General features: G+C 46.1%; 2 protein-coding genes across 5 annotated transcripts in view; both read right to left on the reverse strand.

Annotated features, from left to right (window-relative positions):
* LOC119437313 (2-oxoglutarate dehydrogenase complex component E1) overlaps positions 1 to 15,062 on the reverse strand; it is a 565,962-nt gene that overhangs the window by 254,046 nt on the left and 296,854 nt on the right. The window lies entirely within an intron of this gene.
* LOC119437312 (probable ATP-dependent RNA helicase DDX43) lies at positions 10,716 to 14,457 on the reverse strand. Its single transcript, XM_037704365.2, has one exon. It carries the CDS (start codon positions 14,384 to 14,386, stop codon positions 12,473 to 12,475), a length of 1,914 nt encoding a protein of 637 aa, XP_037560293.1. The 5' UTR covers positions 14,387 to 14,457; the 3' UTR covers positions 10,716 to 12,472.

Raw genomic sequence — 15,062 nt, forward strand, 5'->3', positions numbered from 1 at the left:
GACCCCATAAAATTCACGGTGCGTCATAAAAATAAAGTTTTAGAGCGTTAGCATTTTTTGGGGTACTTCACACACCTTCCAGAGACTATCTATCTTTGTTTGTTTGTATCTAACGATTTTCTCACTTGCCTGGCTTACTGGGTAGTCAGTGGTTGAATGCGTAGTGCACTGGGCCGCTGTGGTGAGGTAACTGGGTTCGAAACCAGCCAACGGACCAACCTGGGGCATTGAGTATGTGTACATATATGCTGCCCTTGAAAGAACCTCTTTCACGCCGACATGGGTCACTGTAGATGCGAGATGTGGGTAGGCACCACAGTTCGAAGAAACACGTTCACCTCGACTTGGTTATGTGCCACTCGGCCTGTGCTAGTCTCCAGTGAACCTCTTTGATGCCATCTTGGGTAACTAGGTGTCTGCCACTGGGAATGTGCTGCTCTAAAATGACAAAAAGGTGACTACAATGCTTGGTAAAATCGAACCCACGTCACACCGGTTCCTCAAGGACAGCAACCCGATGCTTTAGCAGGCTGCGCCACAAATGCACTGGGTATGTGCTGCTTTTCAGTCAATGCCTTTCACGCAAACGCTTTGGCAAGCTGCTCTTGAATGCGCTAGGTATGTGCCGCTCTTCAATTAACCTCTTGCCAACTTGGGTTACAGGGTGTGCGGCAAGCGAGGGAACAGTTCTCAGCATTCACAGGCACCGGAGCGCCACACTTCTCGTTTAGGAGGCCACGAATAGCGCACACACGAGACCTTTGAAGCATTCACGATATTTACATGCGGTGACACATATGCATCAGTTAACCATCACTGTCCCTATCGAACAAAGAAATAGGATATCTGTCATTATGATTGCTTTTTTTCTTTTTCATGTGAATTCTATCGGCATGGCTTTATATACCGCTCCTGGAAATGAAACATTTGGTTGCTAATCTGTCTTTTGGTTCTTTTGTTGTGCCTCGTGTCGTGCTGTTAAAGCTGTTATTTACTAAAGCAATGCTTCATGTGCTTTGAAGAAATAGCATTTTTCTCAATGAAACTACAAAGTAACTAACACATTCATCAGGTTTTGTTGATCATATCATAAACTTCATCAATCTGTATCGTCTTCATCCAAGTATGTTGGTGCTCCATTCCCAATACCTTAAGCACACAGCATTACTTTTATACAAGGATGGCAGTTTCGTGGCAACAAAATCTTGCTTTGGGCGTTCGGTGCTTGCCAAGACTCGTGTTATTGCCAAAATGACAAAACTTTCCATGCTTCATTGTATCAAAGCTAAATAAACTTGAGTATTAGCAATGCTGGTTTCCTTTTATTTTTTGTAAACAATCTTTCAGACCGATATGTGTTTGCATCTCTTCCTTCCAAGCTTACTCCTTGCTAGATTCGGTACATGTGCGCTAAAAACAGAACGAGGAGGATAAATACAGACCCATGGGCTACCAATAACAAAATCATGCATTACCAACTTGCCAAAACTGCAAAGTGGAATGCTTAACTTACCATACAGACTCGCATAATAGCTGCACATTTATATCTTTTACTTTCCAAGATATTGTGTAAAAGGCAAGGGTGCAGCTTCTACGCAAACAAAGTTTAAAGATTACTTTCGAAAGTTTACCTGTTCTCCTCCACAAAGTGGAAGAGCCACTTGCACAGTTAAGGCTCATTAACTGGGCCCTTATTGTTAAATCGGGAAGCCAGACTATACTCACAATTTTGTCCACTCGCCATCCTGTAGTGCAACCACTGGCCCAAGGCTGTGAGCACATGCCCTGACCGTACAACTGGCGAGGTTGACAATGAGAGTCATGTTATCATACAGCTGCATTATGTGGGACTGGACATGCAGCTGGACAAGGACATAGCTGATCGAATCACGTCCTTTTACATTTGTGTATTTTTTTTCTCCTTATTCATCCTCCTTCCTTGCCATTTCACCTCTTTTTTCCCCTGTGCAGAGTATGAAGCTACAGCAAGCCAGCTCATCCAGGAAACCTCTACACTTTTCCTGTAAATAAATTATCACATTACAACTGGTACTGATGAAGGTATCTGGCATTTTCACATGTAGCATATATTTACCTCCGTTTGCTGCAGCTAAGTGCTTTCCTACGCTACAAAAACTCTCATTGTGAAACAAAAGCTACACCAAGTGGCGAATGTGCTCACGCAACTTCAGCTTGCAGTGAGCACTGTGCTGCTTAGACAGGCCCATTGCCACTGCTCCATTGCAGGTTGTATTGCGATGTGTACCCTTTTTTAAGCACAATGCTAGCAGCCTGCACCATTGCAAGGCTGCACCTCTGCTCCCCAGTTGAGAGTGCCTACACATAATTGTACACTGAAAAAATTTGAATGCTTGACATCAACAGTCGCTAAGTGCATCTTTGCTGTGCACCTTCTTGCCAAATTTCACAAGTGTCACAAATGTACATTACCCTAGCCAGAATGGTAGAGCTTTCACTCAAAGTGGGGTTGAATCTGAGCAAATTATATGCATGGCAGGGGATGATGATACAAGCTATAAATGCACAAAGCTCTGTGTTCCTGCTTGAAATGAAAGCATATTGCAATGTCAACAGTATCTCTGGAAAAGCTCATACACAGAAGCTGTTGGACGGAAACTTGGAATGAGCAGGAGCTGGCCATGTGGTAATTCAACCAACACGGAAACAGCAGAAACAATGGTGTCAAAATCAAATTAAATCCTTGGGTTTAATGTACCAAAACAATCGTATTACCTACGGATGCCTTCAAACAAACAGCTACACAATAACTGTGGTGCCTGTAATGTGCACATATTAACGTACTCATCAGTGAGTGCATTTCGATCAGTAATCTGGCAGTTTAGTGTCGCTTCTTCCACATTTAACAACTTCCATAGATGCCTAAACACACGGTCTGCTGTTCTTCAGGTTTCTGCAAAGCCCTCATCTTCTCGCTGTTCTGCCAGGTACTCACTTTGGCAATACAACAGATACTTGAAGCTCCCAGAATGACTTCTTTAACTGCCTGCCGCTCACATCACGTTACGACCGTCTGTACTTCTTCGATTTCTGTCCATTGATATAAAGGCCCAACGTTGGCTTATTGCACCGAGAATAGGTGCACATAAGCATTCAAAGAGACAGCGTTGGCTGGTGAGCTGCACGTTGCATTGCACAAGTAAGGTACAATGAAATACATATTCAGGGTTATAGTAACCGTTTATCCAATGAGAATTTTCTGCTGGAAGTTTCATTACGCAATGCACTATAAATACCACAAACATTTCACACCCTACTTAAAGACGCTTCAAAGTACCTCTGATCATACACGTTAGTTTCCAGGTCAGAGTGCCATGGAAGTGCTAGCTTGGTGTGTCTCCTTCCCAAAGGCACCGATGCCTGCTTTTTAAATACTGCACCCGTTAAATGGGCCCTTCAGCATAATTTATGAGAGGTGAGGAATGCATGTGGTATTAAGCAGCATGGCCACATGATTCTTTTCCCACGAAGTTTTCGAACGCACCTTCTATGAACAGAGTAATTGGCAATCAAATGCTGTCACTGCCATGCTCTCGGAGCATTCCTTCTGCACTCAAAGCTGTGCCACAGTACCTATGCAATATGATCCACGCCATGCTTCATCCATAATTAGGTTGAATCGAATGCCTCCTATGTCATTCACAAGTGAATAACAAACTTCATATGTGAAGTTCATCTTATGCACAATACAAAGTAAAATCCTGTGTATCAGATCTATGAGACAATGCATGCTGCTCTACTTTGAAGATTATTGACACAGTAACGCGTCCTTCATCACCCAATTTTTTCTGTCACGTCATATTACGCATTTAACCATAAGATGCAACACAACCTTGGCGTAAACTTGCACTCCCACCATTGAAGCAGAGAGTTGATAGTTACAACTGCAATGTTACACCAACATGCACATCTTGCAAATGTCTGGTAGGATGTGCTTGTCATGACACATCCTGCCAAAGTGAGACCTATGGCTTGAAGAAAGTGTCCAGCATCATCTGAGTTCAATCAAACAAACATGTGTCCAGAGCAGAATGTCTTACCATATGTGCTATCGCAACATCCAAACTCTCTGGTGAAACAACTGCTGAAGGTGAGATTTCGTGTCATCATGACCTCGAGATTGTCTGGAGTGACCCAATCTCACAGGCCACGGTATCGAAACAGTGGTACTATCATTATCCACCACCAGATAGCACTATTGTATCGTCAGTGATGAGGTATCTATGGTTTTGCTTCTGCAAGAGGCAACGCTCAGTTACGAATTCTAGAGAAATACACAAAGTTGCTGACATATCTTCTCTTGTGTACAACTAAGAAAAAGATATAATCGGACTTCAGTGATTCCTGTAGCTCTTCACAATGATGACCTTGTTGTTTACACTGTTGCCTGCTACGGCCTCTAAAATACAGGCGCAGGCGAAACCACTCTCCGAGTATGCGTGGCTCACAAGACCCAGTGCAATTTAGCGAGTGTCAAAGCTGCATGGCAATGCAGTATTTAGGGCACCTACTGAGTGTTGTAAAAATCGGGGCATGAGGTGTGCGCAATTCTTTTTGCTTAAATGCTTGTTGCTCTCTGTTCATACTTTGCATAGAGGTACAACATATGCATGTTAATACCATGCTTCCAGGCATTACCAGTGTTGCCCACAAAAAGTGCTAAGTGCGTGTCATCTGCGGCGCTGCCGCTCGGAACATGTTTATCCCACTGCACTGGAACAGTGGCGCAATCTGTCATAAGCCAGTCATGGGTATACTGCGAAAACACGGTGCTCAGCGTAGCCGTAAAATATGGTGCTAGCATTCTGTTGCAATGAAATGAACATCTTTTGAATGGCGTCGCCTCAGTCAACACCACTTCTAATTTAGTGTGGACTAAACTGGGGGGTAACTAATGCTTGAAAACATGGTATTAACTAAGCCCCTTGCAAAATGGTACCACCACGAGAAATTTGAGTGGACATTAGCGAGCAGTTTAGCTAGACAAAATATGCGCACATGGTTCTTCTATTTATACAACACTCGGTAGTGCCCAAACTGCACATTGCCAAAGGGACACGAGTTCGTATCTAAGTGGCAGTAGAGGGGGTAGAGTTTTGTTCTTCTGAACACCATGGTGATGGAAAAGCTGACAATGACCTGACAATGGCCCTGTCACTGACATAATAGCAACAGCCAAGGAACTCTCAATGTTCTCTTAATGCTCTGTTGCTCACGGTAACACTGACATGTCGGCCAATGCGGAACTGGCTAAATCGAGCTAGCAGTTTTGCTGGAAGAATAATGTATACCTGGCGCTCCAACTTATGCAGCATTGAGTACTTAATGAACAGGTTACCTAAACTGTGCAGCGTAGGAGACTATCACACCGAGATGTCATTACCGGGACCTAAGATCAACCTAGAGGAGGAAGGAATTTTTTAAAGCCTGTTGCTGATTTTAGCTATATTGAAAAATAGAAATGACTACTAATATGATTCAGAGAAGGGCCTCAAAAACCTATCGCTCTAAAACAACATGGAATGGAAAGCTTTGGCCCATACAGAGTCATCTGCTCTTGAAGAATACACTTCATTAGTTTCCAAGTGCACATAGTAGCCCAAACTTTGAATTGAGGGCCTACAGACATATTTTATTAACAAATAGTATCTTCCCAATGAATCATAGTGGCCAATTCTATTTTTCCATGAAGTAGTAGAACATTGAGTGACAGAATTAACAGAGAAGTTGTGTTAGCTTGTATGTCACAAATATAATTTCCCTGACAGTGGAAAAATGTACACATGTAAAGAAAACAAGAGAACAAAAGGCGCATCAGTGATCCTCAAATCCTACCCACTCCACCGAGTCCACTTGACAGAAGAGAAGTGCATGTTCCCTGCTAGAACTGCGAGTTTACTATTAGCTTTTAGTGATATGATTAACCACTGCAACTTGCAAGGGAACCACGAAGGGTAGCAAATGCTTCTCCAAACGTTTTTTTCAGTGCAACACTTCTATTAAAAAGCTGAATTAACTTTCCCGTTTATTAAATACCCATACTGCATGGTCAACATGGCCACATTCTAGCAGTTTTACATGACGCCAACAAACACAATAGATTGTATGAATATGGTGATGTTCTCAAGAGCTCCATTTGTGTAAATCTCAATACAAACACCAGACTTCTGTTCAGTCACCAACAGTGACTTGCAAGGTTTCACAACTTCGTGGCAGAAGCTTTACAAGATTGTGAAAAAAAAATGCAACCCCAAACTCCAATGCGCATTTAGAAAATCCTGTGTCTAAATCTCGTGAGATAGAAAAACAAAAACGAAACTTCTATGGAAAACTCCAGTGCCACCGGAATGACTGTTAAAGGCTCCTCCACAATCCTAAAAAGCATGCAGGTAGTATGTAGCAGCAGACACATGCTATCTGCAGTGCCATCCTTTTCCAAGCAGAATATGCAAGGCACGTCCAGTTAGATAGCCTTCCACAAAATGACTTTACCGAGTTTGTTCTCACTCCTGGCGCTTTCTCAGTTGATCCACATTTGCTTCTTAAACCTTGCACAAAGTATGAACAGTGCAAGGAAAATGCCTGTGAAGCAAAGAATGAGCGTGCCGCAGTTCACGTGTATCACCATCCAGTCACAGCTTTTATTCAAACACTACGGTATGATGCACAAGATGAGCCCAACAGAAAAGCATCAACATCAACAGCATCCAATGCATGTGCCATCCATGTGCTTAATTGCAGATTCACTGTATTTAGTTGTACACGCGTTACTGTGCCAAGTAGTCCGGCAGAGTTAGACAGCCATGAAGGAAGGAAAAAATCATGAGCCATTCCACTCTGTGAAGGTGAATCACCAACGAAGCTGTTTAGCACACGACACAGAATTTTGAAGGTACGAACGCATTTATTGTCTTGATCGGTGGTCATCGTGACGAAAGGTATACACACACGCACATTTCATATCATTATAATATTATTTTCATCATATTCTCGTATAGCTCGGACTCCCGAGGAGCAACGCGACTACGAAGAGCGAGGGCAAGAACAGAGACGAGAATGCAATCGGCGCCGGCGGGCAGCAAACACCACCAATGGAGATCGTGTACAAAACACCAAGCGCATGTGGGATGTCGCTCCTCGGGAGTATGGATTTTACGTGGCCTCCCCATTACGACGGCAGAAGAGAAGTTCAATTCAAAATGTAGAACGGCAACTTGTCTTTCTGTTTTTTTTTTATATACATTCGGTGTGGACGACTGGATCGCCGCCCGGAGGAGCCGGAGAAAACTAGACACGCATGACCTTCCGACGGCACCGCCACCACAGGAGAGGGGAAGGAAACTAGATACGCAAGTGCTTGGAACGCCGACAAAGAGAGGGCGGTGCAAATCTAGACATGGCAGACGTAAGTCAGCCTTTGCTAAGATCTCATCATAGTTCTTTTTGGAAAAAAATGTAAACAACATTTTCCTAAAAACCTCTGTTCCTACCCTTACGCCTGGGACCTCTTTGGTTGCCTGGTGTGACAATGGTAGTTCAAGGGTGCGTTACAGGTCCCAGAGTCCACAGTAGTATGTGCCATTGCGCTTGGACCCCTTCTCCCCTATCTCCAGGATTGGCCCGCATTTTTGCACACGAAGAGCAAGCAAGCCCGGAACCATAGCCATAAACAGCTTCGCTATAAAAAAGAACTAGGAGGGAGAATGACATCAGGCAGCTAGACCTCTGCAAGCCAACCTCCTCTGATGCCATACCTTGCCTTCTCTCCGGGCCCTATCTGCATGTCGACTCTTCGGAAGTAGGCCCTCTATCGTTGAGGGACCTTTCAAGACATTGTCTGGATGCCGGAAGGTCTTAAGGCACGTTCACACCGAAGGCGGAGCAGGCAAGCGGATCTGTGACCGCTTGGCCGCATCGCGCATGGACCGATTTCTTGCGCGCCGAAAAGTTGGCCACAGCCTATCGAAACCCAAGACGGCGGAAGCGCTGGTGAACAAATGTTAACATCCAACATGTAGAATGCAAATGGCGTCAACCATGTCCAAACCGGCTGTGTTCTCTGTGGAACTGCTGCTGGACACAATCAAGCAGTACCCGGTCCTGTACAACAAATGTAACCCAAGGAACAAGGAAGCCGACTATAAGAAAGAGCTATGGAAGAAGATTGCGCAGGATTTGGGTCTGACTGGTAAGTGCACAGCACCTAGTTCACAGAGTTTTGTTGTCATATCCGTGAAATTGCAAAATGCTCCACCTCCCTGGTGGCGTGGGCAGCCAGACAACCCAACCAGGTTGGTCTGAACCACTTGGTCTGAACAGCCGCGCGCGCTCGCCGCCTTGAAAATCCACTTTCTCGGTGATGATACCCTAGTCCCAATTCACCCTCACCACTAACGCTATCTCTGCTCTCTCCCGTACTCTCCGCACACTTGGTAGCTAGAAACTGCTACTTACCTGTCACGTGGTGTGGGCCTAGTCCCCATAAGCCTTTCCTCTATATATTTTTACGACCATGGCTTCGAGATTGTCATGTGATGTTCTGTCCTAGCCTGTTTCCATTCTCCTTGTTGACAGTGCTTTCTGTTTCTCTGAACAGATAAATCATCACAGCTTCCATGTGTGACTGTTTCGCATTTGCCCAAGGGCAAAGAGAAAAGAGGAATAAGTCATACTTTGCTTAATTTGCAGCTGTAAATAAGATGCTTATGTTTTCTCTTCCCCAACCTAAACTAATGCAAATGAGAATACAGGAATTTTTTTCAGGACCGTTCTTGACAATAGAATCCTCAGCTTCAAATCATTATTTCATCAGTTCTATCCTCGGTAGGATATCCTCGCATGAAAAAGAAGGTGCACAATATATGACCACAAGAAGTATGCATCTTCCTTGACCAAAAGAAGGGCACTGACACCTCTGCCCCCCCAATATGCACCTTCTGCCACTCCGTATGCGAAGCCAACTTGCAGCATCTCATTTTACACTGTCCCACGTTAAATATTTATTGAGACGACAGCAATATCTTTCTGCATTGCCACATTGAAGCTTTACAGAACGACATTCTCGAAAACCCCAATCACCTGGTAAAATTAGCCCCCTTCGGCCTTGCTAGCTGCCTGGCTCGCGCGATTTAGTGGGTGTCTACCTCTCCTCGCATGTCCCCCCTCCCCCACCAGCGACCTTCGGTCCTCCTTTTTCTTAATAAAAGAATTCATTCATTGCTTTCCATCCGCACGTGTGTGAACATTTACTTGATAACAGGCATGTGGTTTGCCTCCTGGCGATTCTTTTGTCTGCATTGCGTGCCTGACTTTGCATACCATGAATACACATGAACTTACTCAGTTTTCTGTTGTTCTAAAGACATCCTATTTTGTGTGCTGTTATGCAATGCCTGCACCAACATACTTATTGAACTAATGCTTAAAAAACGCATCTGGCCTATTTCCTAGCTCAAAACTGCTGTTCAGTGTAAAAATGTTTTTGTTAATTATTAAGCTATATGCCAGATATGTCAACATATTTCACTTCGCATTTCACAAGCACTGCTGTCTGTACCTATGAGGAAAAAGAAGTTCCATCTGTGAACATACCTTCTCGCTCTCGCAAGGCATAAAAAGGTAGACATTTCAGTAAAGTAAGACATGCAAAAAGAAATTCATATGCTGGCAGATGGTTGCCTGTAAACCTCCCCCACTCAGTGTCTCCTCTTAGTTTCTCGATCATCACAACCAGCAGTTTCTCAGAACATTATGCAGACACAAAAGTCTTTTGTGTCTCTCTCTCATGAAAAACCTGGCACCATCCGGGAAGCGCGACAGAAGTGCTGAGTAACTAAGTTACAAGCAGCGATTGTGCTGCCCACCTTTTTTTAAGTAAAGAAACAGCTTTATTTACCTACTTCGGCCGCTTTGGATGGGCGATTTCAAACAATAACCAGTCCCCCAAGACAAGCTTGTGCACTTGGGTATGTGCCCGAATATACAACCTGCGGCACTGCAATGGGATATTGGTATATGACATTCTTGGCCAATCCTCCGTAACAGATGTGCCAAGGCGACCACAAGAAGTCATCATCATCAGCCTATTTGTTTTGGTCCACTGCAGGATGAAGACCTCCCCTTGCGATCTCAAATTACCCCTGTCTTGCGCTACATTCCAATTTCTACCTGCAAGTTTCCTAATTTCATCACCCCACCTAGTTTTCTGCCGTCCTCGACTGCACTTCCCTTCTCTTGGCACCCATTCTATAACTCTTATAGTCCATTGGTTATCTACCCTACGCATTACATGGCCTGCCCAGCGCCATTTCTTTCTATTAATGTAAATGAGAATAGTGGTTATCCTTGTTTGCTCTCCGATCCACGCCGCTCTCTTCCTGTCTCTTAACGTTACGCCTGACATTTTTCGTTCCATTGCTCTTTGTGCTGTTCACAAGAAGTATGTAGCCCTAACTATATTAAAGCTATAGCACTCCATCCGCAACAGATACCTCCGCATCCAGAGCACCCACTTGATCTATAGCTGTTGCAACGAAGTGGCAGCCAACATACTAGCAGTAGTGGAGATTCCAATGCAATCGCAGACTTTAAAAGTCATTGTTGGTGGTTTCTGCCACTATTCTTTATTCACTTATTCACACACAGTGTCAACCCTATACAGAATTATAGCAGGTGCTTAACAGTTAAAGCACAAGCTCTCTTCAACTGAGCATGAAAAGCTCACAGAGGAATTGGGACTAACACTACCACTTCCCACTATATAGTATGTGTGCTGAATGTGGTGCACAATATAGCACATGTCCATCAAGGTTTACACAGCTGCAACATTTGTAGACAGCTGCTCTTGCGAGAACCATGGTCCTGAAACATAACTCGGGAAAATTGCACAACTCAGCAGTGCTTAACATGTGCTGCGGATGTATGGAAAAAATTGCATTAACTTATTACAAGCCATGAGCTGCACACAAAAGGCCACCCGTAAGAAAACCATAGACAACACACAGTTAGCGTAATTTTATGAGCCCCACCGTCGCAAGGACTTCGGGAGGCTTTTTAAATTGGTTCCACTTGAGGGGAAGTCCCTACCATTACGTTCGGAGCACAATCTTGTAGACACGTTAAACAGGCATTTTCGATTCTCCATGAAGTAAGCATTAAACTTTCCCAGAGTTGAACCAAAGCATGAAACAGACGCCAACTAGAACAAACTGGAGTTTTTGAACATGGCAGGCACTTAATGGCCCTTCATCCTTGATTTGATCTGTACTCAAGCATGCTCGCACATGTCTGTGTGACAGTGAGCAATATGCAAAAAACAGACCTCACTTCACAAACATAAGTGCAACTGTTGATTGCTTTTTCCCGGAGGGTCATAGCTGTAGTGGCAACAAAAATGTGTAATAATTAGAGCGACAACCATTTCACCTTTTTCAATAATTTTTTATGCAGATCCTGTATATGTGGCTAGTTACAACATCGACATGTTTAAAGCACGTCGCCACTTCTGAGTCATGGCAACTGGGGCCATTGGTGATTTCCCACCAAAAAAATGTAAGCATGCACACACAGAAGCAGCAGAACATGGCCATTTACAACAGAGCATGCACAGTAAAGGTACAGCACGTGCATTATGAATGAAGGAAAAACAGGTGCAACAGGAAATAATTGCCTAAAGCAGTAACAAAATGCATTTAGTCACATTTTTCAAAGCATGTCAATGGGAGCAATAGCAACTTGTTTGAAAAAACTACTTTCTTTCAAATCAACAGATTTTGAAGTGGAACTGAAAGCAAAAATACACCTTTAGTATTGCAGAATGTATTCATTTACAGGCTGGTTGGTGCTCGAGCATTCATAATAAAGCTTAGGGCAAACATAACCTAAGATGGTGACAGGGCAAGAAGCCTTGTCCCATCTCCTTGTATTGTGTTTGTGGCAAGCCTTGTTGTGAAGGCAGTTTTGTCGCACTAGCCTGCAACATTTCACCGCCAAATTGTATGTAAAGGCTGCCTGCATACTTGTGGCTCCCCGCAGCACCTCGGCATAAATTCACCAAGCATGCCTCGCAACTTGCCTTAATTTTTGCCCATATTGGCTTTTGAACAGCCCTTGCCTTCGTTTAACGCTTTCTTTTTTCTTCCATGCACCCAGAACCTGAATGCACTAAGAAAGCACAAGGAACATGCAAAGTGCCACCCGGAAGTGCTAATGCCAGCAGGCTATGTTGCACATGTCCAGAGGTGGGGGGAAAAGTGCTCTCTCTGTTACGTGCTCAGCCTAATCAAAGATGCAACATGCAGAGTGTCAAGTATCACCGGTTTATTTGCTTGTCAAATAGTCATAAAAGGACTTCATCACAATAAACAATATAAGGCGTAGCAACACACGAACGCTAGTCAAACCATAACAGCAGCATATCGCAGCTACTGTTCCCTCACCAACGGTTGCGATTGCCGCCACCTCCCCGCCGGAAACCACCACCTCGGCCACCGCGGTCCAAGCCAAAGTTACGCTCCTCCTCGGCACGGCGTTGCTTCCAAGCATCAAAGCGGTCAGCCATCGCGTAGAGCTCAGTGGGGACTTCTTGGTTGGCTTCCTCCAAGATGCTGATCAGCTCGCGAGCCTGCCTCCAGTTGTTCTGAGTTATGAGCGTGATGGCGGTGCCTGTACGCCCAGCTCGACCCGTGCGACCCACGCGATGGACGTACTCTTCCACGTTACGAGGAAAGTCGTAGTTGAATATGTGGGTCACATCTTTTATGTCCAACCCTCGTGCAGCAACATCGGTGGCAATCAAGATGCGCACTCTGCCATCCCGTAGATCTTCGAGTGCTCGCTCACGGTCGCACTGCTCTCTGGATCCGTGGATGGAATCGCAGTTGATGCCGGCCAGGACAAGGTCGCTTGTCAGGTGGTCCACCACTGCCTTCCTGTCGACAAAAATAATCACTTTGTCTTCTGGCTGCATGGAGTTGAAAAAAGCCATAAGTTGCACCCTCTTTTCCTCTTCCTTGCACAGGATGACCGTCTGTGTCACTGTGTGCACTGCAGCGAGGTCCAAGGAGCCGACAAACACCTGGAATGGGTTTTTCATGTACCGCTGAGAAAGGCGACGTACACACTCTGGCCAGGTGGCACTTGTCATCACCGTCTGCCGGTCAGGCCTTATATCCAGCATCACCTTCCGGATCTGGATCTCAAAGCCCATGTCAAGCATGCGGTCTGCCTCGTCCAGGACTAAGAAAGTGACAAAGTTAAGGTCGATGATTTTGTTCATGACAAGGTCGTTGAGGCGGCCGGGTGTTGCGATGACAATCTCCACGCCAAGGTTGACGGTCTGTATCTGCTCTCGCCGACTGCCACCGCCATAGACGCATACGCACTTTATCCCTCGGTAGTGGTATTTCCTTGCTTCCCGCTCAATCTGCTGGGCAAGCTCGCGCGTCGGTGCGAGAATCAGACACGAAGGACCTTTCCTCTCCTCCCTCGGAACAGGCTGACTGTCAATGTGAATCAAGGCTGGTAGCAGGAATGCCAGAGTCTTCCCTGTACCTGTCTGTGCGATTCCGATGAGGTCTTGACCTTGAAGCAGGATTGGCCAGGCCTGGCTCTGTATTGGAGACGGCTTCGCGAACTTGTTTTTGTAGATTTCGTCCAATATTTCCGGATAGTTTGAAAACGCCTGCTCGAACGTTGTCACGGGGTTAGTTGCTACGTCTGGTGGCGGCTGTTGTTCTGGGCCCAAGTACTTCACAACTACATTACTGTTGGCTTCCCTGAAGGCCGCCGCCTCCTCAGCAGACATGGACGCAACTTGTGGATCTTGCACGTAAAAATTCTTAATTATCGGTGCGAGAGAGGCCCAGCGCTCCTTCGCCGCCTCATCGCTTCTGGCAAGCAGCTTGTCCCAGTCAATCAAAGGAGCTGGTTCATCGCTTTTGCTGGAGCACGCTGGTTCTTCCGGCGGATGGACGATCGCGTCGATGAGTTCGCGGGCCTTCCGACGCGCCTCTTCTGAGCCCGAGAGCTCGATCTCGCTTTCGAAGTAAGTATCTGCGTCTCTTTTGACCCAAATACGCGCCCCGCTGGAGTGCTCAAGTTCGCGTACCCTGGAACCGCCTCTGCCAATGATCCTGGCAACATCTTTGACGGGCACCCACATCAATTCAGCCTCTGTGCGCGACGCATTGGGTCGTTTATTGTTACCCCGGCCACGGCCTCGACCAGACCATGCGCCGAGGATGCCTCCTTCGCTGTATCGCCTGGGTTCTGAAGTCTGCTGCGAAGGCGGAGGAACGTATTCGTCCTCTATCCACTCGTAGTCTGCAATCTTCGAAGCGGCGTCCATAACAAGGGGTACAGCGTTTCCTGGCCGAACGATGGTCTTGGTGGGGCGCTCGTCAGACTTAGGCCTCGCGGTAGTACGATCGCCGGAGCAATGCCTCCTTTACTAGATTAGGGTGGCTACTAGATGCCTGCCGCGTCGCTCGCTTTCCCATTGGAGCGGAGGTTCCCGTAGTTCAGGGTGGTCGCGGAGAGACGGCGCTCGATGCCGACCCTACTTCCTGTTGCAGAGGAAGTGACGATTACGAGGCTGGGACGCGCTCGACCAATGGCTTGACGAGAGACCGCGGGTCCTGCCTCCGGGATTTCAACAGACGCCGCTGTAATCTCGGAGGCAGGGTGTCGTGGTTCAGGTTTGGAGCGGCCGCCGCAGCTAGCGCTCGCAGCCGACCCCGGTGGAGGAGAGGAAAGAGGAGAGGAAAGAGGAGAGGGGTAGGAACCAGCTTCTCGGCTCACGCGGCAGGCATCTTCTAAAGGAGGCATTGGCCGGAGGCTTGGTAGGATAGGCCTGTTTTTTCCAGCTCAAGTGTAAACTTGCGTGCAGGTAAAGGTACACGCAAAAATGCCACTTGTGTGCTGGTAGACGAAGAAGCAAATAACGCACTTGCGTGCAGCAGCAGCAGCAGAAGACGCAGAGTCAAAAAATGAATAATGGGACGTCGCAGCGCGGGAGCTGCAGC

This window comes from Dermacentor silvarum, chromosome 1 (assembly GCF_013339745.2).
Source record: "Dermacentor silvarum isolate Dsil-2018 chromosome 1, BIME_Dsil_1.4, whole genome shotgun sequence".
In the NCBI taxonomy this organism is placed as follows: Eukaryota; Metazoa; Arthropoda; class Arachnida; order Ixodida; family Ixodidae; genus Dermacentor; species Dermacentor silvarum.

Excerpts from the sequence above, each read along its gene's own strand:
- LOC119437312 (XM_037704365.2), bottom strand. The coding sequence starts at position 14,386 with ATGGACGCCGCTTCGAAGATTGCAGACTACGAGTGGATAGAGGACGAA.